The sequence below is a fragment of the Pseudorasbora parva genome, chromosome 4 (assembly GCF_024679245.1).
Source record: "Pseudorasbora parva isolate DD20220531a chromosome 4, ASM2467924v1, whole genome shotgun sequence".
Classification (NCBI taxonomy): domain Eukaryota; kingdom Metazoa; phylum Chordata; class Actinopteri; order Cypriniformes; family Gobionidae; genus Pseudorasbora; species Pseudorasbora parva.
The window spans coordinates 2,557,190-2,579,926 of record NC_090175.1 but is presented as its reverse complement, the minus strand read 5'-3'; the positions used below and the strand labels follow the sequence as shown (position 1 = coordinate 2,579,926).

The window sequence follows — 22,737 nt, the reverse complement described above, 5'->3', positions numbered from 1 at the left end:
GTTATTTAATAATTACTATAACAACTTGAGCTTGAGCCTTATTTACCTCAGTCACTTTGTTTCACAAAGCTGAAATGATACAGACATGGATATGCACTATACATACACTACAGGTACAGTAAAATGGTCTAATGTCACAATGTCCGTTTTGGGGCTCGACCGCTTTATTTACTTAGATTTAAATCTTGAAATGTCTCCTTCACAAATCAACTTACAGTAGCACCCTGAATACTGTCTAAATACTGTATTAAAATGATTATTTTTTCAGTGAGTATAAATCTGCGTTTTTGATTGGCTGTACCCCAGCCTCCAGTGTCACATGAGTGCTCAGAAATCATTCTAAAATGATTTTCTGTAAATTTCCACGTTATTATCGCAGTTTAAAATGCTATTGCTGCTTAATAAAATGTGGAAATTGTGTGTAAGAAGATAGTTCTATAAAGGATTTACCAACAGAAAGATTGAAGAACATTAATTTCAAAGCGCTGGAACATGTTTTTCCTTACTGCTTGCCTCTTCCACAGAAAACCGCGAACTCGTGGAATTTAAAAAATAACGGCCATTTTGATTTAACGGTTGACTGACTAATTCGGTATCGTGTTTATTCAATAATTATGTAAATAAATGGTAGTATATTCGTCTCTTGGCAACGCAATACAATTATGTTTACTCGCTCGTACTGTAGGAGGCGCTGTGGCGCTGTTTAGTCCACCGGTAAACCACCTGAAGGAGAAATAAAGACGACTGGAGCACCCAAACGGTGAGTTTAATCTGTTTTACATTACATATTTCATGTGTTTTGTTGTTTTTTGATATTCAAAGTCATACTTAATAAGCTTTAATGAAGCCTTTCCTCGCCCACCTGCCAATAACCACGATTTTGCTGCAGTAATCATAACGTCCTAGTGGTTTACTACAGTAACCATGTTTTAACCATAGCGTTTGTAGTGAACAATATCTTACTGTACTAATTAATGTTCAGTGCATTTTAGTTTTTTTTAGGTTGACTTCTTTTTGGATTAATTCTATTGTTAAATGTAATGTGCTTTGTTTGAAGAGCTGCTTAATTGAGGTTTTTGTTTTGACAATGACAATAAAGATAAATCAATCAATATATGTTACATGTAATTTATTATAATATTCCTGCTATGTGCTGGCTCAATACTAAACATGAACACTCCCAATCTCTTTTACATCTGAAATGAATGTTTCTGAATATTCTCTGAATTTTGAGTTTTAATCAATGCAAGGCCATTATAAATGTGTCTTTATAGTAATAATGTGTTTGTGTTCAGATGTTGACCATGAAAGCACAGATGGATGTGATCTGCTGTAAATCAGTAGGAACTGATCTGTCCATGCTGGATATTGAGGATTTCATCAGTGAAATCTGTCAGCTGAAGAAAGAGGTGGCGTCACTGGAGGCAAAGCTGAGAGAAAGAGGAGACAAACCCAACAGAGAGGTTTGAGCCGCTCATCTAGCAAACTCCCCAGACCAATGTTCAACCTTAAATTGAGCTTGGTCTGGTGATTGCATACAGTGCATCCGAAAAGTATTCACAGCGTTTTTTTCTTCTTCTACATTTTCTTATGTTACAGCCTTATTTCAAAATGCATTAAATGTATTATTTTTTTCCTCAATTCTACAAACAATACTTCATAATAACACCCTGAAAGACGTTTGTTTTAAATATTTGCACATTTATTTGCACATTTATTAAAGATAAAATAAGGTAATAAAATAAGGGGTGTCTCACATGTACATAAGTATTCACAGCCTTTGCTAAATACTTTGTTGACGCACCTATTAAAGCTTATCGAGTATAATGCTACAAGCTTGGCACACCTATTTTTGGGCAGTTTCTGCCATTCTTCTTTGCCGGACCCCTCAAGATCCATCAGGTTGGATGGGAAGCGTCGGTGCATAGCCATATTCAGATCTCTCCAGAGATGTTCAATCCGGTTCAACTCTGGGCTCTGGCCACTCAAGGACAGTGACAGAGCTGTTATATAGCCACTTTTGTTTTCCTTGGCTATATGCTTAGGGTTGTTGTCCTGTTGGAAGATTAACCTTTCTCCCCATTCTGAGGTCCAGAGTACTCTGGAGCAGGATTTCATCAAGGATGTCTCTGTATATTGCTGCATTCAACTTTCCCTCGATCCTGAGTAGTCTCCCAGTTCCTGCCCCTGAAAACATCCCCACAGCATGATGCTGCCACCACCATGCTTAAATTTTGGGATGGGATTGGCCAGGTGATGAGCGGTGCCTGATTTCCTCCAGACATGACACTTTCCATTCAGACTGAATAGTCAAATCTTTTTTTCGTCAGACCAGATAATTTAGTTGCTGTGAGTCCTTCAGATGCCTTTTGGCAAACTCTTGGCGGGTTGTCATGTGCCTTTTACTGAGGAGTGGCTTCCGTCTGGCCACTCTCCCATACAGGCCTGATTGGTTGAGAGCTGCAGAGAAGGTTGTTCTTCTGGAAGGTTTTCCTCTCTTCACAGAGAAGGGCTGGAGCTCTGAGTGACCATAAGGTTCTTGGTCTCCTCTCTGGCTAAGGCCCTTCTTCCCCGATCACTCAGTTTGGCCTTCCATTTATGGATAAAGGAGACCATTGTTCTCATTGGAACCTTCAATGCAGCAGAAATATTTCTGCACCCTTCCCTAGACCTGTGCCTCGATACAATCCTGTCTCTAAGGTCTATAGAAAATTCCTTGGACTTCATGGCTTGCTTTGTGCTCTGACATGCACTGTTAATTGTGGAACCTTGTATAGATAGGTGTGTGCCTTTCCAAATCATGTCCAATCAATTTACTTTACCACAAGTGGATTCCAATCTAGCTGTAGAAACATCTCATGGATGATCAGTGGAAACAGGAGCACCTGAGCTCAATTTCGATTGTCATGGCAAAGGCTGTAAACACTTTACATGTGATGTTTTTTGGCTTTTATTTTTAATTATTCGCAAAGATTTCAAACAAACTTTTCACATTGTCATTATGGGGTATTGTTTTATAAAATTGAGTAAAACAATAATGCATTTAATCCATTTTAGTATAACGCTGTAACATAAAAAAATGTGGAAAAAATGAAGTGCTGTGAATACTTTCCGGATAACCTCTAGAGATAACAGCTGAGTAAGGAGGCTAATATCAACAGGTTGATCTTTATTTGTGTTTATCTGTGATTTGTTTGTCAGGATCTGGAGATGGTTTCAGTGTGTGTGACTGATGGGACAGAAGCTCCAGATTTAGTCGGGAGATCCAGAGGCACACAGGACTCACAGCTCAGCCTCACTTTACTGTGTTATACTGATATTCATGATCATGGATCCGCTGATCAAACCTCTGACTGTAACGCTGGAGAACGGCAGATGCTGCAGACGCCGCTGAAGATGTGCTCTGTCAAACTAGAGGACTGTAGCAACCTAATCGAGAGCAGAGGAGATGAAAATACAACAGACGAACAACAGCAGAGCCATGAGGAGAAGGATGATTGGATTGACAATGGGAACAATGGTATAGAAGCTCAGGATCATGGATCTGCTGATCAAACCTTTGACTGTAATGCTGGAGAACAGCAGATGCTGCAGATGTCGCTGAAGATGTGCTCCGTCAAACTGGAGGACTGCAGGAACCTGATAGAGAGCAGAGGAGATGAAACCACTGAAGACGAACAACAGCAGAGCTATGAGGAGGAGGTTAAAGAAGATGAAGATCAGAATGATCATGAGGATGTTGAGGATGAGGATGAAGATCAGAATGATGATGTTGATGATTTTGTTCCTTCAGGTATGTCTCTTCCTTTTATGACCAGAAATTCTGAAATAACTGAATTAGTAATATTTAATTGTAAAATATTTGATGTATGTTCTGACCTAAATTTGTTTAGTGCAGCATTTGTCACAAGTGATAACTACCTTTTCTGTTGCATATAGGGATGTGTACCGAACCGACGTATTAAACGAGCCCTAGTGCTAAATTATGAAAGATTGCAGTATCGATCAGCTTTCATGCTATCGGTTCTGCTGTCGTAATTAGAGAAATGAAGAAAATACACATACTATTTATGATTGCTTTGTAGACATTTATATGCAAATTCTATATTTCCAGCTGGTTCTACAAGCAATACTATTAGCAAACTAGAAGAGAGAGAGCGAGAGCGATCTTTCACGCGGAGCTACAGCGCGCACAACATGACCTGATTAATGAGTGACAATGGCCAACAAAAGTTTAGTCTAGTTACACTTCAGGCCTGTGTTGTTAATCTAATTGTATTTTCAAATTATTACTTTGCCAAGAATTATAAATAGATATGAGGTAAAACTATTAATATCTTGCGGGGTTCCATCTCTCCTTAAGACTGATCTTTTAAGATTGAACATTATTCTGGGGAGTCTGCTCTGTACTTTCTACTGCAAAATAACTCTGTGTGCATTTGGATAGTCCTTCAACCTATCAGACCATTTTCTGATTGCTTCTCTATTGTCTTTGTGTTAAATCCGCCAATAGCGCACCAGGTGGATAAGCTAGTTTGTGATTGTCCCAGGCAATTTGTAACAGAAGCAGGATAGAAAAATGTTCAGGTTTTTAGCCTGAGCTGCAGGGTGAAAACAAATCGAGATGGGTTTACCCAGAATAAATGTGTGTTTAATACTGCAAAAAAGCTGCCGTCATCCAGGCACAGCTCCTAGAGCAAGTGGTGAAACACTCCAAAGTGGGTACACCTCCAGAGGGTCTCCAGACGTACAGTGATGCTTACAGAGCATATACAGAGTGGTGAACCTTTCCATCTCGGAAACATACAACCGCCTAGCGCTTGCTCCTCCCAACTTCCCCTTTCGCCTCCAGCACACGTCTATTTAGTTTCAAACACTTGGTTTATGTATGTGTACGTCCAATTCGCTGTGAACGCACGAGTAGATTCAAAATGTTCAAACGTCCAACTAGAATGCAGCATTAATATTTCGTTGCTATTAAAGATGGCAACACACATGGACGCAGCAGCTTTTGGCACTCTTATCCTCACATCCTGGTTTAAATTGTATGACTTGCTGCCATCAAGCAGGCGTTACAGGTCCATCAAAACGAGGACAAAAATATTCAAGGACAGTTTCTTCCTCAGAGCCATAATAATCATGAAATCTAAAATGTACCGAACCCTGTTTGCTACATACATGCATATACACAAAGTTCCAGATTTCTATTTTTCACAGCACACGGCCTTCTGTAACATGCACATCTAGAAAACACACACTCCCAACTCTGTAATAAACTCAAAGATGTTAGTCAAGGGATAAGAATAGTTGGTCAAACATCGTTTAGAATAGTAGACCCGTCCACATAGGGCTAGAGATGAAACCCTCCCCCCACCCCACTCAAATGTTCAGCCCTGCTCATTTAATTCATATAGAATCTACAGAAAAAGTTATTTCATATTTCATGCTCATTTTGATCCTTTCAGATGACTACACTGGTTCATCTTCTGATGGAGATACGGCCACTGCATCCAAAGAGCGACAGACAAGGAAGAGATCGTCCTGTGGAAAAACATTTAGAAAACACACAGAACAGAAAGACTTAAACTGCAAGATATGCGACATCAGCTTTCCTACCTCAGAAGAGAGGAGACTTCATTCAAAAGAGCACAGCGTGAAGAAAGAGTTTCACTGCGAACAGTGCGGGAAGGATTTTTTCACCACTCCTCTAAATATGAGAGTTCACATGAATACACACAGCGAAAAGACTTTCCACTGCAGTGAGTGTAACAAGTATTTCCGCACCAAAGGAAATCTTTCAAAGCATAAGAGAATCCACACGGGGGAGAAGCCGTACCAGTGTCTTCACTGCGAGAAGAGATTCAACCTGAGATCAACTCTGAAGAACCATCTGCGCATACACACCAATGAGAGGCCGTACAAGTGCAATCAATGTGAGAAGAGCTTCAACCAGCGAGCCCACCTGAGTAAACATCTGCCCATACATGCCAATGAGAGGCCGTACAAATGCCATCAATGTGAAAAGAGCTTCAACCAGGAATGGGGACTGAAGAGCCATCTACTCACACACACCAATGAGAGGCTGTACAAGTGTCCTCACTGCGAGAAGAGCTTCAACCTCAGATCAACTTTGAAGTGCCATCTACTCACACACAGCACTGAGAGACCATTTAATTGTACTCACTGTGAGAAGAGCTTCAATCGGAGATCGACTCTGAAGAAACATCTACTCACACATACTAATGAGAGGCCTTTTAAATGCCCTCACTGTGAGATGAGCTTCAACCAGGGACCATCTCTGAAGAATCATTTACCCATGCACTCCAGTGAGAGCCTGTCCCAGTGTCCTCACTGCGAGAAGAGCTTGAAATACGAAACCACTCTGAAGAACCATCTACTCTTACACTCCAATGAGAGGCCGTTCAAGTGCAGTGAATGTGAGAAAACCTTTACAAACTCAACTTCTCTAAAGTCACACCAAAAAATACACTCTGATGTCAAACCATTTCAGTGTTCACACTGTGACAAACGTTTCCATTATTCGACTCACCGCAAAACCCATGAGAGGATTCACACCGGAGAGAAACCGTACCTGTGTTCTGACTGCGGAAAGAGCTTTGCTAGTCCATATTCGTTCAAAGTTCATCTGAGAGTTCACACGGGAGAAAGACCGTATCCCTGTAGTGAATGTGGGAAGGGTTTTTATAAGCTAAGTGACTTAAAAATACACACAAGAACTCATACTGGAGAAAAACCTTTTAAATGCTCACATTGTAGCAGGACTTTCACTCGATCAAGTGACCTGAAGATCCATGAGCGATGGCATACCGGAGAGAAACCGTACCGCTGCTCCATCTGTGGCGAGAGATTCGCTTTTAAATGGGGATTTCTGACTCACCAGAAGAAACACGCTGACCCTGAACCATCATAGCTTGTGTTATTATTGTTAGGTTGTGCACTGGTATGGGAGCATTGTTTAATGGTTGTAAAAAACCTGAATGCGTCTAGAAACCGGGGTGCCCAAACCTGTTCCTGGAGGGCCACTGAGTTCAGCACAAACCCTAAATAAACACCTGAACCAGCTAATCAAGAGTTGTGTCCAAAATCGACCCCTAAAATATGGCACTATTTGAGGAGATGGCCATTTGTAGGGGTCTCCGAACCCATAGTGGACCTTATTCAATCCCACAATGCACTGTAGTGACGAGTGTACAACCGCCACAACATTTAACCAAGCTGTATTCATGTTATTCATGTTACCAAGTTTAAAGTGTTATACTTTTTCGTTCATGATTTTCTGATTTCTAAAAAAAAAATCAGTAAATTAATATTGTGTTTTAATTCTATTTATAAAAACACACATTAATGATCAATGACTGTGATTTATTGAAAGCCATTTGTGTTCCGAAGAACTACACCTTGCACTTCAAGATAGTTTAGGCCTAATTTTTTTTAGTAGTTATTTAATAATTACAAAAAACTGATGGCATGAAATGAGCTTTATTTCCATCAGTTACCTTGTTACACAAAGCTGAAATAATCCAGACATGGATACATACACTACAGGTACAGTAAAATGGTCTAAAGTCACACTGTCAGTTTTGGGATTGACAACCGCATTTACTTGCAGGTTTGAAGCTTGAAATGTCTCCTTCATAAATCAACTTACAGTAGCGCTGTGAATACTGTGTAACGTAGAACAGGTGTCAAGCCTGTATTTAGGTATCGGTAACCGTAGTAACAATGACAAAAGTAAGAGTATGTCTTAGAATACAATAAAGCAATGTAATGCAATTAACAGTGTACGTTTATTGTGTAATTTCTCTCTGTTTGTCTCAGTGAGCGTGTGTTTGTGGCCAGCTTTCTAAATGTCTGTTTTCTGTTGGAGTTGCGATAAAAACGGCAAAAACCTAATAGTGTTGAAATATTCCTATTTAAAGTAACTATTCTATATTCCATTGTATTTTTTTCATTGAGTCAAATCTGCATTTTAATCGGCTGTTACCCCAAGTAGTGTCCAATGACTCTTCAGAAATCATTCTAAAATGCTGATTTGCTGCTCAAGAAATATTTCTTATTATTGCAGTTGAAAATGCTTGTGTTTCTAAATGAATTGTGGAAACTGACAGTGTTTTTTCAGGACACAGAGATCAACAGAATGAGTGAGGAACAGGAACTATTTCAAATTGAAAGCGTCTGGCACGTTTCTTCTTTTAATGCGCGCCTCTGATCTCCACCCGCTCTTTCTCCTGACTTCTATAAAAACCGCGAAGGGTAATTTAAAAATGGACGGTCTTTTTGATATAATGGCTGACTGATTAATATTCGTTTTTCGATTTATTTATTTAATAATGACTTAACATACTTATATTATATGACTGTATTACATCTACAATGTGTATTTTAAGATCCGAGAGACCCTGCTGAAATACAATACTAATTTTATGAAGATAAATTGGCTTGGTGAACCTCTTGAAGTCTTTTGCTCCATCGCTCGTGCTGTAGGGGGCGCTGTGACGCTATTTAGTAGTCTACCGGTTAAAACCACTGAAGAAAGAAAGACAACTGGAGCACAACGACAGTGAGTGTTAATCTGTTTTACGTTATTCATGTGTTTTAGCTTGTTATCTCTCTATCTCTAGTTTTTAATGAGCTTAATGAAGCTTTTCTTAGCCCACTTAGCTTATGACAAATAAGTGGTTTTGCTATAGTAACCATAGCAATGTCCTATTGTTTTGCTACAGTAACCATGTTTTAACCATGGTAATTGTAGTAAGCAGTTACTGTACTAACACAAACACAAAGAATAATCTTCAATGCCAGATGCTTTTAAAGTTTTCAAGATTTCAGGAGGAATTAGTAGATATCTAACAATTTCATGTTTTAGTTATACATGTAATAATGTCATATATTTTTGATAACATTCCTGCTTGTACTGGCTCAATACTGAAAACCCCCTAAACACTTTTACATCTGAAAAAAATGTTTCTGTGCTCCCTTTTTATAGTTTAAATCCATGTCAGTACATTATACATTTGTCTTTATTGTAATGATGATGTGTTTGTGTTCAGATGTTGACCATGAAAGCACAGATGGACGTGATCTGCTGTAAATCAGTAGGAACTGATCTGTCCATGCTGGATATTGAGGATTTCATCAGTGAAATCTGTCAGCTGAAGAAAGAGGTGGCGTCACTGGAGGCAAAGCTGAGAGAAAGAGGAGACAAACCCAACAGAGAGGTTTGAGCCGCTCATCATTTCATCCTTCAGCTCAATCAAACCAAAGTTTTGTTAGCTTCTCACTTCTTATGCACATCTCAAATTAAGCCAGCAGCAAAATATGCCATAAAATCACCAATATAACCTCTAAAGATGTACAGTGAGGAAAATAAGTATTTAAACACCCTGATATTTTGCAAGTTCTCCCACTTGGAAATCATGGAAGGGTCATTGTGGGTGCATGTCCACTGTGAGAGACATAATCTATAAAAAAAAGAGCCAGAAATCACAATGTATGATTTTTTAAAAACTATTTATTTGTATGATAAAGCTGCAAATAAGTGTTTGAACACCTGAGAAAATCAATGTTAATATTTGGTACAGTAGCCTTTGTTTGCAATTACAGAGGTCAAACGTTTCCTGTAGTTTTTCACCAGGTTTGCACACTCTGCAGGAGGGATTTTGGCCCACTCCTCCACATAGATCTTCTCTAGATCAGTCAGGTTTCTGGCCTGTCGCTGAGAAATACGGAGTTCGGGCTCCCTCCAAAGATTCTCTATTGGGTTTAGGTTTGGAGCCTGGCTAGGCCACGCCAGAACCTTGATATGCTTCTTACAGAGCCACTCCTTGATTATCCTGGCTGTGTGCTTCAGGTCATTGTCATGTTGGAAGACCCAGCCTCAACCTATCTTCAATGGTCTTAACTGTGAGAAGAAGGTTGTTCCCCAAAAACTTGCAATACATGGCCCCAGTCATCCTCTCCTTAATACAGTGCAATCGCGCTGTCAGTTGCAGAAAAACACCCCCAAAGCATGATGCTACCACCCCCATGCTTCATAGGGATGGTGTTCTTGGGATGGTACTCATCATTCTTCTTCCTCCAAACAGTTTTAGTGGAATTATGACCAGAAAGTTCTATTTTGGTCTCATCTGACCACATGACTTTCTCCCATGACTTCTCTGGATCATCCAAATGGTCATTGGCAAACTTAAGACGGGCCTGGACATGTGCTGGTTTAAGCAGGGGAACCTTCTGTGCCATGCATGATTTCAAACCATGACGTCTTTGTGTATTACCAACAGTAACCTTGAAAACGGTGGTCCCAGCTCTTGTGCAACTCCCTCCTGTGTATATCTGGGCTGATTTCTCACCTTTTTTTAGGATCATTGAGACCCCACGAGGTGAGATCTTGCATGGAGCCCCAGTCCGAGGGAGTTTGACAGTCATGTTTAGCTTCTTCCATTTTGTAATGATTGCTCCAACAGTGGACCTTTTTTCACTAAGCTGCTTGGTAATTTCCCCGTAGCCCTTTCCAGCCTTGTGGAGGTGTACAATTTTGTCTCTAGTGTCTTTGGACAGCTCTTTGGTCTTGGCCATGTTAGTAGTTGGATTCTTACTGATTGTATGCGGTGAACAGGTGTCTTTATGCAGCTAACGACCTCAAACAGTTGCATCTAATTTAGGATAATAAATGGAGTGGAGGTGGACATTTTAAAGACTAAAAGGTCTTTGAGGGTCAGAATTCTAGCTGATAGACAGGTATTCAAATACTTATTTGTAGCTGTATCATACAAATAAATAGTAAAAAATTCTATATTGTAATTTCTGGATTTTTGTTTTTAGATTATGTCTCTCACAGTGGACATACACCTACGATGACAATTTCAGACCTCTCCATGATTTCCAAGTGGGAGAACTTGCAAAATAGCAGGGTGTTCAAATACTTATTTTACTCACTGTAGTGGAGTAATGAGGCTAATATCAACAGGTTGATCTTTATTTGTGTTTATCTGTGATGTGTTTTTCAGGATCTGGAGAAGGTTTCAGTGTGTGTGACTGATGGGACAGAAGCTCCAGATTCAGTCTGGAGATCCAGAGGCACACAGGACTCACAGCTCAGCCTCACTTTACTGTGTTATACTGACACTCAAGATAATGGATCCACTTATCAAACCTCTGACTGTAACGCTGGAGAACAGCAGACGCCGCTGAAGATGTGCTCCATCAAACTTGAGGACTGCAACAACCTGATAGACAGCAGAGGAGACGAAACCATAGCAGATGACCAACAACACGAGGATAAGGATGATGGGAACGATTTGACAGAAGCTCAGGGTCATGGATCCACTGATCAAACCTCTGACTGTAATGCTGGAGAACAGCAGATGTCGCTGAAGATGTGCTCCGTCAAACTGGAGGATTGCTGGAACCTAATAGAGAGCAGAGGAGATGGGACCACTGAAGACGAACAACAGCAGAGCTATGAGGAGGTTAAAGAAGATGAAGATCAGAATGATCGTGAGGATGTTGAGGATGAGGATGAAGATCAGAATGATGATGTTTTTGAGGAGGATGATGACTTTGTTCCTTCAGGTATGTTTTATTCTTTTATGACCACACAGTAAATTCCCTATTGTTGAATTACAGTATAGTGGATCCAGAAAGTAGTCATATGGCTTTACTTTTTCCATATTTTGTTATTTTACAGCCTTATTCAAAAAAGGATTAAATTCAATATTTTCATCCAAATTTTACAAACAAAACCCCATAATAACATATTTGCAAATGTATTAAAAATAAAAAATGAAAAATTCACATTTACGCAAGTATTCAAATTTGACATGACACTCAAAATAGAGCTCAGGTGAGATGTTTTTACAACTTGAATGGAGTCCACCTGTGGTAAATTCAGTTAAAGGACAACTATGGTGAATTTTTAAGTTTATCTTGATCGTTATATCTTTGTGTGTACAGAAAAAAACCTGAATCGGATTGGTGCTTGCAACACGGAGTTATTACAGTTAATGCCCAGAGCCCCCCTCAGTTAAAACGGCAGCTTTGGGGGCATAACGTAAAGGGTGTCTTTGTGCCTCTTAACAGACACAAAATGCAATTAAAATGTCTGTCCAACATGAACAGGGCCCTTACATGACAACGAGATGCGTTTAGCCACTTAGCCATTGTTTAAATTCACCTGTTTTAGATGGCCAGCTGTGTCTCGTGCTGAAGTCCCGTGGGGACATGGTGTTGTAGCCGGAAAAAGGCAAATAGTCCAGTCGAGAAGAGCATTGTGTGTATGAAGAGGCTCTGCTCATCGGCTCGTCGGTCGTCAGTATTGAACGTGTCCGGGAGAAACAGTTTTTGATTCTGTACTGCTGATCCTGAGGAGAGGACCGCTTCTCGTTCAGTTACTCGCTCATGCTCAGTATCAGCTACTCGTGAGTTCATCAGATCTCTCAGCAAAACATGACTCAGTTCAGTGAACGGCTTGAGTTACAACATATAATTCAAGACATTAGTTTTTTTATATTCAGAGGGCCTGTCACTCATGTCAGAAAATGAGTAACTAAAGTAACTTGTGTGATCAGCACTAATTTGAGACGCGAACCGTTTAAAATGATTCAGTCCAATTTGGTGAACTGGTTCGTCCCGGTTCACTAAAAAGAACCGGTTGAAAAGAATGATTCGTTCGTGAACCGGACATCACTAGAGTGATGATCCGATCGGGCTTTTGTTCACGTTTGTGCCTTTCCGAATTGTGAAAATTTGCAGCGAACACTTGACTAACTTACTAAGACACAACACAGGATTGGTGCTTGCAACACGGAGCCAGTTGAAGAATAATGCCATTCCATGGTTAAAGACGGGTGCAGCCACTGTGGAGGTAATGTAAACTTGTATCCTTCCATTTGGGCACACACGGCTTGAGGAAAGATGTGCAGTAATTTAAAATAATCGTGCTTTACACACACGACGCTCTTCCCAAATGGACTGCCTTTTTTCCAGCTACCGCTGAGTTCCCACGGGACTTCAGCGTGAGATACAGCTAGCCGTCAAATGGGTCCTGCACACTGCGATTTTTCAAAATCCTTTGCGAATGTCCCTTGTCAGACTGTACGAACATGATCGCCGTGTCACACTGTAAGATCTCAGTTGTCATTAATGTCAGACTGCACGATAGTGAAGGCGCGCTAAAAACGGACGCGCGCAAGAAAACTCACCCGGAGTTTTATATCATCAATGAACGACGCGTTCGGTGACGGTGAGCTGCATTACACACGGGACTGAAATGCTGGCTACAAAGAAATCTCTAGTACTCGTTTTGGTCATAGTTTGTCTTGAAAAACGGAGATATTTGACTGTCGTCGTAGGAGAAGTCACACTGCAGGATTGTGTGCCAAATCTTCTGACACTGCCAGAATTTCGTCTGAGGTAAAATTTGATCGCAGCGCTCATTAATCGGCTGCCGGTGGACATGTCAAACTAACGACCAAAGACGTCAGATTTTAGCCTAGGATCTGAGGAATCTTTTAGGATTTGCTAAATTTGTCCCAGACGGCCAAATCATGGCCAAAATCGCACAGTGTGCACCCGGCTTAAAACAGGTGAATTTAAACAATGGCTAAGTGGCTAAACTCATCTCGTAAGGGCCCTGTTCATGTTGGACAGACATTTTAATTGCATTTGCATTTTTAATTGTAATACTGAGAACTTTTCTGAGACACAGTATGTAAAATGATTAATACTGCAGGCTACACTGCAAACTGTGCCAAAGATATATCAGATAACATAAACCTGTTTTATGACTAGAAAGTAGAAACAATATCACCTATCAGAACATGCAGAAACTAAAGCTTGGAACATATTCTGCAAGAACAAAGAAATTTGTTAGTTTCCCAAGGTGGCAAGAACAACAAAGTTCGTTCTGGCCAGCACATTCCATACTTCATGAGAAAAGCAGGTGCCAATCATATGCATTTCTCTGCATTAACCACGTCCACTTTAAATGTATGACCAATCACACAATAGTTATCGGACACCTGCAAGAAAAAAGTTCTGCTCAGGCGATGTGTCGAGAACAAGATGCAAGAACTCCCAAACCAGATTATGTCATTTTGTTCTCACTGCCCTGGGAGCGAGAACTTTTTTCTCTGTTCTTGCGGAGTAGGTTGAAGTCTTTATACGTTCATTTTTCAAAGAAATTTATTTTAAGGAAAACTGACTTAAAAACTAATTTTAAAAAATGTTTGTCGTATTCTGACAATAAAAATAATCTTAAAACCACAACTAAAAATCTGGATTCTACAACTTTCACCTAGGAGCAAATATCTGCCTTTCAACTTGAAATAAATATTTTTAGCCTTAGTTACAAAGACCATAAACTGCCCAACTAAAGGAAACACTGATCACTATAATGATGACCAAACACTTTTAATTAGCCATCAACAGCTAAGCCTCTGTTGTTCTCAAAAAGAACTGTAGATAAATTACAGAATAAAGAGATTTAATGTCTTTTCAGTTGACTTCATCTAAAGCTGTGGCTTAAGTCAATTGTAGTTCTTGTGTTTCTCTGTCCTTCAGTGATTCTGCTCATTATCATCAGATGTCTTTAATAATCAAACAGTCATCCCTCAATTAATCACTTAGGTAGTAATTAACTCTAGCACTGCTTTAGTTTGTAATCACGTCCTCAGAATCCGAACACTGTCCGTTTGTAATCATGTCCTCAGAATCCGAACACTGTCCGTTTGTAATCACATCCTCAGAATCCGAACACTGTCCGTTTGTAATCACGTCCTCAGAATCCGAACACTAAAAATTAACTTTTTTCAAAACTCCTGTCAGGGTAAAGATTTTTAGAAACTCTGGTTGCAGTGTTGTCCTGTGGACAGAGAAACTGGAGATTTGAACGTTAGAATCAGAACTGGCAATAAATATTTTTGCCAGGTGTCTGACTGGCCAACATGGCTTTACGGTTTCCAACTGTTGGATTAGCATGCTCTTGACAGTGTTTCATAGTGTGTTTTGTGTTTTTATGTTGAGGCATTTAAAAAAAAATTTTTTTAAACTCTTTATAAAAATATATCTTTGTGTACATGTGGACTAGGCTTTACTTAAACACCCTGCTGGTGGTTCCTATATGAACAGAGTCGTGTTAATTCAACACCAGGGAATTTACTCATTTAGATGGTGAAGTAACAGAATCAGTATTAAATTCATAATATATTTTCCATGTTTTGATCTAAATTAATGTGGGGTAGAATATGTTGTAAAATCGTCTAAATTTGAGACACTGAGAACGGCATATCATTAGCTGCACACATGTAAAATATCAAATCAGACTTTGTATTTATTTTAATCACAGCCTTGGCTTTTTGATAATCGCACTAAAACATATTGCAATTTCAGTATTATTTTGACTGATCGTTCAGCTCTAAAAGTTATATGTCAATATTCTTCCTTTCAGATGGCGACGCTGGTTCATCTTCTGATGGAGAAACTGCCTCTACATCCAAAGAGCGACGGACAGTGACTGACTGTGGAAAAACATTCAGCAAACAGGAAAATATAGTGAGACATCAGAGAAAACTCACAGAACAGAAAGACTTCACCTGCAAGATATGCGACATCAGCTTTTCTACCTCAAAAGAGAGGAGACTTCATGCAAAAGAACACACCGTGAAGAAAGAGTTTCGCTGCGAACAGTGCGGGAAGGATTTTTTCACAACTCCTTATAATATGAGAGCTCATATAAAGACACACAGTGAAAAGACTTTGCACTGCAGTGAGTGTGACAAGTATTTCCGCACCAATCAACATCTTTCGATGCATAAGAGAATCCACACGGGGGAAAAGCCATACCAGTGCACTCACTGCGAGAAGAGCTTCAACCAGAGATCCCATCTGAAGAAACATCTACTTGTGCACAGCAATGAGAGGCCATATCAGTGCCCTCACTGCGAGAAGAGCTTCAACCAAGGATCCCATCTGAACAACCATCTACTCATACACTCCAATGAGAAGCTGTACAAGTGCCCTCACTGCGAGAAGTGCTTCAACCAGGCATCGGGTCTGAAGAATCATCTACTCACACACACCAATGAGAGGCCGTACAAGTGCGATGAATGTGAGAAAACCTTTACAAACTCAAGTGCTCTAAAGTTACACCAAAAAATACATTCTGATAACAGACCATATAAGTGTTCACATTGTGAGAAACGTTTCTATCATTCGACTCACCGCAAAACCCATGAGAGGATTCACACCGGAGAGAAACCGTACCTGTGCTCCTACTGTGGGAAGAGCTTTGCCAGTCCATTTTATTTCAAAGTTCATCAGAGAGTTCACACAGGAGAAAGACCGTATCCCTGTACTGAATGTGGGAAGGGTTTTACTAATGCAAGTGGCTTACAACTCCACCAGAGGATTCATACTGGAGAAAAACCCTTTAAATGCTCACATTGTAGCAGGACTTTCACTCGATCAAGTGACCTGAAGATCCATGAGCGATGGCATACCGGAGAGAAACCGTACCGCTGCTCCATCTGTGGCGAGAGATTCTCTTTTAAATGGGGATTTCAGACTCACCAGAAGAAACACGCTGCCCCAGAACCATCATAGCTTCATGACCTTATTGTTACGGGAACATTTTTTTATGGTTGTAAAAAAAAAACTAAAATGCGTTTAGAAACAGGGGTACCCAAACCTGCTTCTGGAGGGCCACTGTCCAGCAGAGTTTAGGTCCAACACAAACACACCTGAACCAGCTAATCAAGATTTTACACTATTTGAGGAGGCGGCCATTTTTAGGGGTGTCCGAAACCATAAGTGGACGTTATCGCGTGTACTCATTCCATCCCACAATGCACTGTAGTGATGAGTGTACAACCGCCAACACATCCAAACAAGCTGTATTCGTGTTACCATGGAGACCCATTCATCAGCAGGATAAAGTCATTCTGAAAGTGATTCTAACGATATTGTCATCGTTATAGCTGTGTTGTGAACTCTACTATTCTTTACTATTGAGATATTATTAGAACTATATCTTTTTTGTTATCTTTGTAGTTAGTCTCCTTGGTGTGAACAGGCCTTATTTCTTCAGCTATTTGGATTATCAAAATAATTCAAATGGCTCCTAGATAACATGCGCTTTTCTGCAATATGCGGCGTATTACAGTAATTGTATGCTTTCCATCTGCAAATAACAGCAGCTTACCGGGAAAGTGGGAACGAAGGATTTGAATGTAGAGATACGAACCATAGAAGCGATTGGGTTGATTTTTGATGACACTGTGTGTATATGTACAGTGCATCCTGGAAATGATTTGGAAAGGCACTATATGTCTATATACAGTCCCACAGTTAACAGTGCCTGTCAGAGCACAAACCAAACCCTGAAGTCCAAGTAATTGTCTGTAGACCTCTGAGACAGGATTGTATCAAGGCAAAGATCTAGGGAAGGGTACAGAAATATTTCTGCAGCATTGAAGGTTTCAATTAACAGGTCCGTAAATGGAAGAAGTTTAAAACCACCAGGACTCTTCCTAGAGCTGCAGCCCGGCGAAACAGGGGAGAAGGGCCTTAGCCAGGGAGGTGACCAAAAACCCGATGATCACTCTGACAGAGCTCCAGCGCTTCTCTGTGGAGAGAGGAGAACCTTCCTGAAGATAAATCATCTCTGCAGCTCTCCACCAATCAGGGCTGTATGGGTCAGTGGCCAGACGAAAGCCACTCCTCAGTAAAAGGCACATGACAACCCGCTTGGAGCTTGCCAAAAGGCACCTAAAGCACTCTCAAACCGTGAGAAACAAAATTCTCTGGTCTGATGAAACAAAGATTGAACACTTTGGCCTGAATGGCAAACATCATGTCTGGAGGAAATCAGGCACCACTCAGCACCTGGCCAATTCTATCCCTACAGTGAAGCATGGTGGTGGCAGCATCATGCTGTGGGGGTGTTTTTCAGTGGCAAGAACTGAGAGACTAGTCAGGATCAAGGGAAAGATGAATGCAGCGATGTACAGACTCAGAGACATCCTTGATGAAAACCTTCTCCAGAGTGCTCAGGACTTCAAAATGGGGAGAAAGGTTCATCTTCCAACTGGACAACGACCCTAAGCACACAGCCAAGATAAAAAAGGAGTGGCTACGGGACAACTCTGGGAATGTGCTTGAGTGGCCCAGCCAGAGCCCAGACTTGAATCCGACTGAACATCTCTGAAGAGATCTGAAAATGGCAGTCCACCGACACTTCCCAACCAACCTGATGGAGTTTGAGAGGTGCTGCAAAGAAGAACGGGAGAAACTGACCAAAAATAGGTGTGCCAAGCTTGTAGCATCCTATTCAAAAAGACTTGAGGCTTTAATTGGTGCCAAAGTAGCTTCAACAAAGTATTAAGCAAAGGCTGTGAATACTTATGTTCATGTGATTTTTTTTTTTGTTGCATTTTTTATTTTTAATAAATTTGCATAGTTTTCAAACAAACGTTGTCATTCTGGAGTACTGTTTATAGAATTGATGGAAAAATTTATGAATTTAATTAGTTTTGGAATGAGGATGTCACAAAACAAAATGTGAAAAAAAAGCATAGTGAATACTTTCCGGGTGCACTGTATGTGTGTATTTGTATATGTTTGTAAATGTGCGCATGTTTTAAACAAAGGCTCATGAGTGAAAACTCACAAAAATCTATGTAGGCCTATTTGTAATATAGTTGATTTTTTTAAGTTGGAAGTATTATATTCTTTCGTTCATAATTTTTTGATGTCTAAATAAAAGTCAGTTAATTAATATATTTTCTTTATCTTTAAATTCTATTTATAAACACACATTAATGGTCAATGACTGTGACTTGTTTTCTGAATAACTACACCTTGCACTTGAAGATAGTTTAGGCCTAATTATTTTAGTAATTATTTAATACTTACTGTAAAACATGATGGAATGAGATTTATTCCCCTCAGTCAATTTGTTACACAAAGCTGAAATGATCCAGACATAGATATGCATCAGGTACAGTAAAATGGTCTAAAGTCACAATGTTAGTTTTTTGGCTTGACAGCCGCATTTATTTACAGATTTGAATCTTGAAATTAATCTCTAGTCTTTTATGCCATTGCTCATACTGTTGGAGGCGCTGTGATGCTATTTCATCTACCGGTAAAACCCCTGAAGAAAGAAAGACAACTGTAGCACTAATGGTGAGTTTTATCTGTTTAACATTATTTATGTGTTTCAGGTTATTATTTGTCTGTCTTTTTAATAAGTTGAAATGAAGCTTTTCTTCGCCCACTTAGCTTAAGAAAAATAAGCATGGTTCTACAAGAGTAACCAAAGCAATGTCCTATTGTTTCACTACAGTAAAACAATACAACCCCAGAATAAGCATAGCTTCATGCATGCCAACCTGTACGCTGGTGCAATTTTGTCTATAAGAAAAAACTTTTAAAAAAAACTAAAGAAAATTAGCTATTGGTGACACCTCTGTGCATGTGCAGTACTCAATCAAGCAACAGCAATACAAAAAACAGCAAAAAAAAAAGAGTTTGACCAATCATAGCGTTGGGTTCATTCCCCAAATAGCAAACGGACTTCAAATCAACAGCAACACAAAATCCTGCTCCACCCCCCGTCCACTCCCACCGTTTGACTGAAGCAAGGACCGTACAGTAGACTGACTATGGAAGCCTGTTTCAACCACAGTTAAGTAAAAAAATATGATTCTTGAAGTCGAAATAATGAAAAACTTTCTCAAAATATTGACTTAGCATCTCGAATTAATGAGAAACTTTCTCAAAATATTGACTTAGTTTCTCAATATTTCGAGATAGTTTCTCAATATTATGAGATGTTAAGTCAATATTTCGAGAAAGTTTCTCATTATTTTGAGATCTTTTCTCAAAATATTGACTTAGTTTCTCATTATTTCGAGATACTAAGTCAATATTTCAAGAAAGTTTCTCATTATTTTGACTTAAAGAATCATATTTTTTTACTCAACTATGGCGGAAATGGCATAGTAGACAGTTCTTCTAAGGTTAACAAATGGGGGTCAAGTTCTACCATGTACTGTACTGCAGTAAGGTTTTTTGTTGTTGTTGCTTTTGGGTAATTCTGTGCCAACTCAACCAGATATGTCCCTGACTCAAATGTTTGATTTTGTTCATATTTTTTCTGTAGAAAGACAAACATAAATATTAAAAAGCCACAAAATTAAATCTCACAGATGTATATTTGCTTAGTAATCTACTATTTTGTAGAGGGGGGTCAAAATTACAATTTTCACCTGAGATTTGGAGCCAGTTTACAGGGGTGTAAAAATGACTTTAGAAAGATGGCAGCATCGTTTTATTTTTTACAGAGATTGGTAGGTCTATCTATGAGACAAATCCGTTGACTTTAGTAGTCTTTGTGTAGTCTTAACAGCGATGGTTTCAAAATGGCAAAAAACACTTGTTGTTTGCCTCAAGTTTGCATGCTTATAACTCAAGAAATAGTAAAGAGATCTGAATATCCTTGTAGATTCTGGTACAAGGCCCCAGTAAGCCACTGATTAGCTTGTTCAGGTGTGTTTAATTGGGGTTGGAGCTAAACTCTGCAGGATAGTGGTGCTGCGTCCCAATTCGCCTACTTATACTACGTCCTAAAAGTATGTACTCTTTTTGTGAAGAAAAGGTATATACTTTAGAGTGTGTAGCAGAAAAGTATGCAAGCTTCGGGACATACTATTTCGCCATCTTTAACGGGTTCTGTAGCTTAGTTGCGTGCATCCCGTCACCGTTTATCTGCCCTGTCAATCATCGTCAGATTCGTCACAGTTCAAATCCTCCACATTCAGTTTAATCTCCTACCGTATCGGAGAGAAATGTAGCCGCTCGTTGATCTGCCATGTGTGTTGATCTCTCTTTTTGGGTCAGAGACTCTCCTCATGTGTTTGCAGTTTAAATATAATGATGCTTTTAAAAGTTAATGGCCAAACGTGTCATTAAAAAAAGTTCACAATGCTGCTGCAGGTGAAATATAATGTGACAACACTGAATAAATATATTTTTGTCAGGTTAAATATTGATAGTTGGTCACTCAAACCCCTTTATCTAAACTTCTCTACTTAACCGTCTGACTCGCACATCCGTCATATTTGTAGTTTTTTAACACTTTTTATCCGCGTTTGTAGTTCTAATCGAATCCCCGTACGCCTCGCAGTGGGTTGTGGGTAATATCAGCCGTTTGAGTGCCCATGGATCCATACTTCGAATTCGGACTGGAAATAGTAAACCATCCGGGAATCTTTGGAATACTCATTTCAACATACTACGATTTGGAACATACTAAATCTATTTTCGAATACTATTTAGGATGGATAGAATGCGAATTGGGACGCAGGGTGGCCCTCCAGGACAGAGTTTGGAGACCCCTGGTTTAAGTTGTCACATGTCAGTCAATGAAGAGTGAATGATGAGGCACATTGGACATTTATGCATTTGGCAGACGCTTTTATCCAAAGCGACTTGCGTCAAAGCGACACATAATCTTAAAAACTGATTTCTTAAGCCCCTTTCACACTGCGATTCTGGCAAATACACGGATAATGCGACCCGGCATTTGTTCCCGGGCCGCTAGATTTGGTCCATTCACACTGCCAGCGAAATACCGTAATATGTGCGCTTTCACACACAACCCGTAACGGTCCCGGGTCGAGTTGACACATGACATCCTGATGTGACGGATAACGGCGAGCGATCTCCGCTTCAGCGCGGATAGTAAGGAGCTCCGTGGTCTCGACTTGTGTCCAGTTTGCGCTCATTTCTGCTTGTTTAATTTTAGTTTCTTTTGTATACGAACACTTTCTGCGTTTAAAACACCGAATAGCTCTTCTGGCACTGCAGGGTTGAATTATTGAAAAAACAAGCTCTAGGAGTCGCACGATAACTACGCACACGCTGCGGCATTAGTTTCGGCTTTTGTTCACACTGCGCTCGTCCCCCTCGGGACGTGGTTGCTTTCACACAGAAGGCGATCCGGCAATGCTCCGGGAATATTGCGGGTCCGACGTGCAGTGTGAAAGGTGCTTTAGAGGCTCCAACAGAACAGACTAATTTGTCGCTGCCGTCCAATGTTTGGATGCTCGTTTTCTTTGTTTAAATTTTTGAAACCAGCTTGGTTTTATATCTGATGTGTAGCTGATTGTGTTGGCTTGTATGGCTGTTAATATATGGTCATCAAGTGGTGGTCATAAGAAAACACATGTCACTGATATATTCTACACTGAAAACATTTAGGGCCCTATTGTACCGATCTCAGCTCCTGGTCTGAAGCTCATGGCACAGCTGCTCTTAGGGTGTGTCCGCATCCACTTTTGCTAGTTTAACAGCAGACAAAATGTTTAGCGCCCCAGTCTAAAAGGGTCGTTCCTCATCTCTTAATGAGCCGTGTGTGTTTTGGGCATGACGTGCAATAAACCAATCAGAATCTCCCTTTCCCTTTAAAATCCAGTTGTGCTCGTGCCATTGCGGATTCACTACTTACTATAGCTATATATAGCTTTATTATATATAAAAATGTGTGAATATTAAGCATAGTATTGCGTGTTGTGCACTGCTTATAGGCTCATATTACTAACACACCTTTTAAATAACAAAAAATACTGCATTATTGACTTTAGAGCAGGTTTGTGTTGGTCAATGACATAGAGGTTCATGTTCATTAAGTAAAAACAGCATAAACACACAGTCCTC

The 22,737-nt window shown here is 39.9% G+C and overlaps 2 protein-coding genes across 2 annotated transcripts; both read left to right on the top strand.

The window, feature by feature from the left end:
• The first annotated feature begins 696 nt into the window (after positions 1-696).
• LOC137072671 (zinc finger protein 271-like) lies at positions 697-7,788 on the top strand. Its single transcript, XM_067440582.1, has 4 exons — positions 697-760; positions 1,296-1,463; positions 3,202-3,793; positions 5,466-7,788. Exons 2-4 carry the CDS (start codon positions 1,296-1,298, stop codon positions 6,929-6,931), a joined length of 2,226 nt encoding a protein of 741 aa, XP_067296683.1. The 5' UTR covers positions 697-760; the 3' UTR covers positions 6,932-7,788.
• Positions 7,789-8,537: 749 nt separating this feature from the next.
• LOC137072677 (zinc finger protein ZFP2-like) lies at positions 8,538-18,723 on the top strand. Its single transcript, XM_067440591.1, has 4 exons — positions 8,538-8,581; positions 9,072-9,239; positions 11,028-11,592; positions 15,467-18,723. The coding sequence occupies exons 2-4, from the start codon at positions 9,072-9,074 to the stop codon at positions 16,618-16,620; spliced, it is 1,887 nt and encodes a 628-aa protein (XP_067296692.1). The 5' UTR covers positions 8,538-8,581; the 3' UTR covers positions 16,621-18,723.
• Positions 18,724-22,737: the final 4,014 nt, after the last annotated feature.